This window comes from Microtus ochrogaster, chromosome 2 (genome assembly GCF_000317375.1).
Source record: "Microtus ochrogaster isolate Prairie Vole_2 chromosome 2, MicOch1.0, whole genome shotgun sequence".
Lineage (NCBI taxonomy): Eukaryota > Metazoa > Chordata > Mammalia > Rodentia > Cricetidae > Microtus > Microtus ochrogaster.
In genome coordinates, this window is record NC_022010.1 from 11939312 (window position 1) to 11948138 (window position 8827).

Here is an 8827-nt window from a genome sequence, read left to right on the forward strand (position 1 = left end):
CCCTGGACCACAGGATGTCAACTACCCATCCTCCAACAAGGCCCTGGACCACAGGATGTCAACTACCCATCCTCCAACAAGGCCCTGGACCACAGTTTCTCTCTCAAGCCATTGTCCATACTAGCCACTATTAACTCTCCCACTATGGTCCCCTCTGCAGCTAGTCACAAGATGCCTTGCTGAGGGCAGCTGGCTGCTGATGTTGCTGGGCCCTAAAGCCACCATCCTGGAAGCAGCGGTCTGTAATAGAATCAGGTAAGAGGAAGCAGATGGACCATGTGACCACCAGGCTCCTTATAGCAAGGACGCTCACTGGAAATGCTCATTCCAGGCCTTCCTCTCCATTCCAGGCTCTTTCCCATTCTCAGCCTCAGTTTCCATCCATGGACACACTCCCCAGAATTCCTGCCCAGAAGACTGAAGGCTCTCTGCCCAGGAACCCAGAGCTGGCCCATCTCTCCCTCTTCATTTTGCCCATCTGGGGTGGTTTAAACATGACCCCCAGAGGCTCAACTTTGAATGCTTGATCCCCAGTTAATGGAACTGTTTGGGAAGGATTGGGAGGTGTGGTTTTGTTGGAAAGGGTGTGGCCTTGTTTGAGAAGCTGTGTCCCTGGGTCTGAGCTTTGAGGTTTTAAAAGCCTATGCCAGCCTCCACCCACTCACCCACCCACTCACCTACCCCTGTTCTCTCTCTTCCTCTTCTCTGCCTGCTACCTATAGATCAGAATAAAAAGCTCTCCACTACTGCTCCAGCCCCATGTCTGCCTGCTTCTCACCATGATGATCATGGACTAACCCTCTAAAACTATAAGCAAACCCCCACTTAAATGCTTTCTTTTATAACAGTTACCTCGTGTCTCTTCACAGAAATAGAACTGACTAAAACAGTCATATATTTCATTTACGTATGACTTGGGGATGGCTTTTTACCCCGTGTCACCATCAGTATGAAGGGGACTCTCATTACCAAAACAATGAGCGGGGAGGTGTGCTCCTTTTTGATTAAGTTTCAGGGATGACAGCAGGTCCCCTGCTTGGTCCCCTGGGCCCTGTTCCTTATGGCAGCCAGTGGTTCTTCTCATAATGAGGGGTAGGTCATACCACCCTGGGCTTCAAAACCCTGCAGTGGTGCCCAGCCTAACCTGAGTAAAATCTGAGGCCTTTTCAAAAGGCACAAAGCTCTGGGAGAATGTCACTCTTGGCACCTTGCTGGCTAAGTGTCCCCACCCTTGCCCCCTTGCACAATGGTGTTCCTGACCTCTACAGTGACCCTTGAGCATGTCACTGTTGACTACCTAGGGGCCAGGGCCAAGCCTTCCCTTCATCTCTCTGTGACTCACTTCACACCTCCTCTAGGTTCTGTTCCCCCAGAGAAGCCCTCCTCCACCAATCTATCTAAAGGAACCTTCCAGGTCCTGGACTGCTCCCTGCCTTGTTCTCCTGTGGGTGTTTATCGTCTCCTGGTGCAAAAGAGAATGGTGTCTTCCACAGAAGTCCGTCTCTGTAAACAATAGAAAGCTTCAGAGAGCTGAGACTCACTGTCCCTGTGACAGCCTGTCCTCAGACCCCGAATCTGCTCTCAGCAGGTGACCAGGGCTTCCGGACCTGCTGGTGGACCCACAGGACACAGACAGCAGAGGGGACTTTGGGAACTGGTTGCAATCCTGGGAATATGTCCAGCCTACACAGGCTACCACCCCACCCTTCACACCTGCTTTTCGCTGCCTGGAAAGTTCTTCCCCAGGCCCCTGCTCGGTTATTCCCATCTCAGGCCAACAGCACATCCCCAGGTGCCCAGTCCCTCTCCCATATCCTCCATCCACAGTCCTGTTTCAACTTGGGCCCTCACATCATGACCACAGGAGCCAGGAGGAATATCTGATCAGCAGTGTGACATCAGAGTCCCCAGTGCGACAGACCCTGGTCAATGCTCACTCAATTCCAACCCTGCAACTCGGCCCAGTCACTAGAAGACAAAAGAACCTCTGTGGAGGTTGCAGGGCTCTCATCCAACATGCTTGGACATTTGTTTGCTCAATTGTGCATGTGCATGCGTACATGTGTGTGCACACGTGCATACATGTGAATGTGTGCCTCTGAGGAGGGTGTGTGCTGGAATCGAACTCAGGATACTTGCTTACTGGTAAGCACTCTGCCACTGAGATCCATCCCCAACCCTTGTTCCAGACTCTCAAATATGTGAGTCTCTGGCCTTGACATTTCTCTATCCTTTGGGTAAGGTTGCAAGAAACCCAATGTAGTGTTTTGTTCACACCATCCCCTCTCCTGTGGGCCTAGAGTTTTGCTCCGCTGGGTGGCAAGGCTTACATCATAATGGGCCCTGGATGTGTTTTCTGGCCACAGAAAAACATCAGGGTTGGGGGGGGGGGGGGTGGCTCAGTCAGTAAAGCATTTGCCATGCAATCATGAGGACCGGAGTTTGATACCCAGAACCCGAATGAAAAAGTCAGGCCTGGCAACCCACTCAATCCTGTTCTCAGGAGGTAGAGATGGGGATGGGACACCTGAGGCCACTCTGTGCACGCCTCAGTGAGACACTGCCTTGAAAAGGCAGGGTGGCATACATCTTTAATCCAAGCACTCAAGAAGCAGAGGCAGGTGGATCTCTGAGTTCAAAGCTATCCTGGTCTACAAAACAAGTTCCAGGACAGCCAGGTCTACACAGAGAAACCCTGTCTTGAAAACATTCTACCCCCCCCAGAAAAAAAAAAACTGCAGAGTGGGGCCTGCAGAGATGGCTCAGTGGTTAAGAACACTGGCTGCTACTCCAGAGGACCTAGGTTCGATTCCCAGAACCCATATCATTATATTACAACCCTCTGTAATTTCAGTCCTAGGGGCTCTGATACCCTTTTCTGGCTTCTAAGGGCACCAGGCAGGCCCACTATGTACAGACATGCATGTAAAACACTCATATACATAAAATAAAAAAATAAATCTCAAAAAAAATTTAAAGCAAGGAAAATATGAATCGAGAAAGACATTTCACATAGACTCTGACCTCTACATACACACACGTGAGCATGTTCAAACACCACACACACACACACACACACACACACACACACACACGACTGCTATTTTCTGAGGCTTGAGAGCCTGCTGACACAGGGAGCTCACGGTCTCCATGCTCACAGTCCCTCATTTCCCTTTCATTTCCTCGGGATCCCTGTTATCTGTCCTGAACATTTCCAGATTTGCTTACTTTCACAATCTCTCCCACGCTGGCAACTCTGGTGTTTATCTTGTGGGCTGTGCCTCTGCAGCTCGTATCTCCTCCCCAGGAGCCTTCATTAAAATATTTCAAATGAAGACCTTTTCTGCCCCCTCCAGAGAACGTACTGGGTCTTTCCCACACAACACAGTTTTAATTCTTATCACAGGACTTCAGGCAGTTTGTACATTATATCCTATTAAAAACCTCAATTACGCTTGAGGTTGTCACAATTCGGAGATTACAGTGTTCCGCGCAGTGTTCTGCCAGGGATATGTTCATATATTCACTTTGTTCACCGGCAGACTTGGTGCATGAGCCCGGATTTCACACCTCATTTGGTACCACAATGAGACCGACACATAAAAAGAAGCAATTATTTATTTAGATTATGGAATGGTTTCAGAGGGATATTCGATTATGTAATGGTTTTAGAAGGATATTCATAGGTATAAACTGCCGTGCTAGAGTAGGGGTCCCTGCTGTTCCTCAGCATGGAGTTCACGGGTGGGGGAGGGCAGGGGGGAGGCTCAAACATTGAGCAAAAAATGTCACTGGGATGGGAGCCCTTCTCGGTCACAAAACAGACTCCTCTTTCCCATGTAGTATTTTTTAAATTTCTTCTGGGGATAAATAAAAATCACAAAACCGAAAAGTGACAACCACTTCTGAGGAGCAGCACACTTCTTTCCGGGTGAAACACAGCCCTGGGCTGGGGGAGATGCCTCAGAGGGCAAGAGGGGGCTTGCTGCAAAAGCCTAAAGACTGGACTTGGAATCCCCAGCCTCCATATAAAAAGCTGGGCACGGAACCTAAGCACTGTGGGAGTGTGGAGACAGGAGGATCATGGTGGCTTGCTGGCCACCAGCCAGGTTCAGTAAGAGACCCTGTCTTAGGACAATGAGGCAGTGACTGACAGAGTACGACAGCCCCCACCCTCCTCTGGCCTCCGTGTGTGCATGCATGCACATATACCATACACACAAACAAAATGTAGCCACTGCTCATCAAGCATCTATTTCCTCAGTATATGCCATGGAGACCATAGCTAGAAGCTCCGTGTAAGTCCCAGGTGGGAACCAGGAACCGCCCTTGGGGGCACTGACCCAAACCCCGGTTTGAGTTGATCTGGGTAGGTGTACGAGCCAAGTTATTCCAGGAAGAGCCCAGGACAACCATCCTGGGACTCATAGCTAGACTTAACCAGGAAAAATAACTGCTCAAGTGACTGTGTGGTCAGAGGGACACTGGGAGTTCCTGGCCACTACACTGCTCCCAAGAGGAAAGCACAGCCAGGGAGGGGAAACAGACTGCTGGAGAAACTCGGGTACCAGAGCCCCCACTTCTGATGCGGATCACCGGAACATGTGCCCTCCCACTGTGGATATAAGCACACCAGCCCCCTGTGCTAAACAAAATCAAGATACAACCCTGGGCAGAGCCTCCCTCTAAAGAGTGTGGCCACTGTGCCCACTGATTGCCCTCCCCCACCCTCACGCCCTGGCTGTGAAGCCCACTCTACACAGCTGGAGAACACGAGAAGTTCAGCACCCAAGCCCAGCCTGCTCCTAGGCAGGGAGGCCTCTGTTACTCAGATCTTTTAAACCAAACTGACTTGGTTCAGGAGACACTCCACTCCTTTCCAGTATTTAGAGACTGCTGGGTGAATCTGTGATGCCTGGAAGCGAGGCAAGCATCTGGTAACCATGAGACAACCAGCTGGAAGATGCCCCAGAGGCCACACGGAGTGCTGCTGTGTGAACAGCCACCTCTGTATTTGCTCTGTGAGATGGCGGATCCCTTTACAGCAGCCGCTTTGGGGGAATGACCTGTGGCTTTACAACCAGCAGTCCTTCCACAAATATCAACCACTCAGGACCCGGGGTACCCAACAGGCACTTTCAGACATACAGGGAAGCCCTGGTCATGTGATGTCACAGCCCAAGCTCCATCCATGACCACTGTCTCGGGGGAGGCGGGAGTAACTGGCAAATTTAGAATGGGAGGTGTCAGAGCCAACATCAAACCACTCGGCCTGAGTCATTCCTCCTCCTGGGAGACCTTCAAAGGCAGCACAATAAGGCTCCGGGGTTGGCTGAGGTCACATGAGAAGTGACAGCATGTGCCAGGCAAGTCCACAGGAAAAGCTCACCCCGCCACCAGCCTTCACCTCTCACATGACCCCACTCATGACCCACGCTGACTCATCCCCAAGACCCGGGTGTCTCCTGGGCCTCAGCGGACCCAAAGCTAGAGAAGACAGATCAGGACGATTTACAGTGATAAGTGACATGGGTGGCATCTGCGCCGATGGTGAGTTCAGCAGCCACTAGTCCAGTGCTGCTCCTTGGTCCAATGTGGGAGACTGGCAGACAGACAGATGTACCCCCAGTAGGCCAAGAAAGTGGAGGTACAGACTAGAGAGGGACTGCCTAGTCAGGGATCCTTCTACCTTCTGCCACCTAGGTGGTGTCCCCACAACCCCCAGCCTGGATTCTGAGCTGCAAAAGACTGTGAAAACCTGGACATGGTCTCTGGAGTCCCACCCGCACCCCACATCACGCCCAAGAGAGAGCACAACACAACAGAAAAGGCTCATTTAAATAGTCAGAGGCCTGAGACGCTCCAGGGGGTAAAGATGGTCGCCTCTTATGCCTGAGGATCTGGGTTGAAATCCCAGGGTTCACGGGAGAAGGAAAGAACCAACCCCTGAAATCTGTCCTCTGACCTCTACAAACACCATGACAGACAGATGGACAGACAGATGCAATAATAAGAATAATAATTTTTAAAGTAATAAGCAGCAAGAGACAATTAGCAGATAGTTGTGTGCACCCTGCTTGCTTATTAAAAAGTAATTTCCCTCTGGCTCTTTAATTGATTAATTCTCCCTGTTTCAGCTTCGGTTCTTCACGGAAACAACAATAGTAACGACACAGTGATCAGACTCAGAGCTGTGATAAATGGAGGAAGGTTGTTTTTGAGACAGGCAACCTCACTATGTACTGCACAGAAAGGATGGCTGGTCCAGGCTGCAGTGCAGCCCTGCAGTGGCTGCACCAGGCTGGTGAGGCCAAAGGAAGGTAGGTCCACACGCCATCCCGCACGTGTTACTCTGTCACTGGCTTAGGGTCCAGCACACCACAGTGCTTACCTGCTCTGTTTTTCCAGGTGGTGTCCCACGCAGGACAGGGCTGCCGTGGTCTGTGTCCCATCCTGCTCGATGTCCTCCTGCACTGCCCACTGGTTCTCGTTGCTCACCCGCACTGCTGTTATCTTCACGCCCGCAGCCGCCTTGATTCTATGACGTAAGAAGAAAGTAGATATATAAGAAAACAGGCTTCGCCTGGGCCAGATCCCCTTCCCTGGAGGCTGGAGGGAAGGGAGGCTATGAATTGCTTCTCCCTAAGACTGATCTCAGGGACAGCAGGACGGCTCAGTGGGTGAAGACACTTGTGCCAAGCCTGACGCCCCGAGTTCAGCACCTGGAGTCCACACGGTGAAAGGACAGAACCAACTTCCTCAGGTTTTCCTCTGACCTCCACACACCGTCATGGCATAGGCGCCCACCTCCACACGTACAAAATAAATGTATATTAAAAAATGTTTTTTGATTTCCAAGACAAGGCTTCTCTGTGTAACCCTGGCTATTTGGGAACTTACTCTGTAGACCAGGCTGACTCATAGAGATCTGCCTGCCTCTGCCTCCTGGGTGTTAGGATTATAGGCATGTGCCACCACCACACCCCAGCTAAGGAAAAAATTAATACTGACATGTCCAAACCATGTGCAGTATGCTATGAATTTGGAAAGCTGAGGCAGAATTGCTACAAGTTCAAGGCTGAACTGGGCTGCATAGTGAGACCCTGTCTCAAGAATAAATTAGCAAATAAATAAGTCCTGGCCTTTTAAGAAATGCCACAGCATGTTGTCACGCACCTCCACGTTCTGTCGCTGGCTTTGAAATTCATAATTTTATGCCCATTTTATCTTGATATTAAAAAGAGAGGCAAGGGCCCGCAAAATGGCTCAGTGGGTAAAGACACTCACCGACAAGACTGACGACTTGAGTTCAAACCCTGGGACCACATGGTGGAGGGAGACAACCAACTCATGCAGTGTGTCCTCTGAGCTCCACGGGTGCACCATGGTACACACGCCCCACACAGAGCGCTAAGATATGAATACCCATAACGAAAAAATGATAGAAGCGAGGAGATAGGTAAGGGATCCATCCCAGGAGTGACTGACAGGTGAAGGGGGGGACGGGTGATATCTGTTTGCACTGAGGCACCTGGGAGGCCCAGGAAGGAAAAGGAAAGACCCTTTCCCAGCAGGGTCTGCAACATGGGTGGCATCTGGGCCAGAGATCTGTCCTGAAGCCTAGCTCTGTCACCTGCCTTAAGGATTCTAGAGTGGACTAAGGGATGCCAACCCCTACGTGTCCATCAGATACAAAGAAGGGGCTCTGACTCTCTCTCTCCCTTCCTGTGGTCACCCGGCTCCAGCCTCAACAGCACACTCAAGAGGCTCCTATGTCACCCATCTGCCACCCCCTCCCCCACTCCTGCATCTGAACACTCTTCCTGCTGGATTCTGGTCTTAATCTCATCTTCCACAAAGCTTTCTTTCTTGACACCATGACAGCCTGGGAGTTAATTTATGCATGCCATGAACAGAGGCGGCCTGTTCCATCTCTGCTTCCAGCCAAAGGAGCAAGAGAAGAGAATGTTCCAGAACCTGTGTCTACATTCAAAGCCCTTGTCACCGAAGTTTCACCCTCCGCCCTATGGGTCCTCGCTGTTCTAACAACTCAAATGGATCTTCCCCACATACAGCGGCTCAGTGCCTTCCCATCAAGCCCCTGGTGGTCAGAGGGAAAACAGTTTCAGGCTAGCCCACAGAGACCTCTGTGAGACCTGAGCTGCCCCCACGGAGCTTGGGAGACTCAGTTTCTCCTGGATGACAGTCCTTCATTCACAGTGGTCTCATGGAGATTAAGGATGCTCACAGGACTCTGGGATGAAGGACCATCACTGATGGTCAAATTCAAATATGGAAACACCAACTACTCCCTAGAGACCTGCCTGGGCTTCTGGTCCCCTCTGCTAAGCATCCTGAGGGCTACTCTGAGTCTCCAAGCAGAATCTAGCAACTCCCTTTAGAAATTTCCTGGTCCTGATTCTGAGCAGAAATTCTTCCCACCTCCCAGGGCAAAGCCAATGTCTTCTTTCGCCACAGGGAATTTGTCTCACTGGGCTGCTCTAAGGGACAGTGGACAACCAACCAGTGCCCAGGTTATGGCAAAACAATAATTATGTGTTCTCTCTCTCTCTCTCTCTCTCTCTCTCTCTCTCTCTCTCTCTCTCTCTCTCTCTCCCCCCCCCCCACTTCTGGCTGCAACAGCTCCTGATCCCACAGCATCATCTGCAAAGGGACTGGGAGGAGAGGAGGGAAAAGAAACTGAGGTAGGGATGTAAAAATACAAATAATTTTTAGTCACTATCTAATTATACTAGCTACTTTGTTTTACATAAAATATAAATAAAATTCCATAAATGCTGAGGAGGAGGAGGAGGAGGAGGAGGAG

General features: G+C 50.6%; 1 protein-coding gene across 1 annotated transcript in view; it reads right to left on the minus strand.

The window, feature by feature from the left end:
* Tmem132b (transmembrane protein 132B) overlaps positions 1–8827 on the minus strand; it is a 285174-nt gene that overhangs the window by 161952 nt on the left and 114395 nt on the right. The window contains exon 3 of the mRNA XM_013350061.2: positions 6392–6538. Within this exon, the coding sequence (XP_013205515.2) occupies positions 6392–6538 (147 nt within the window). The remainder of the gene's footprint in view (positions 1–6391; positions 6539–8827) is intronic.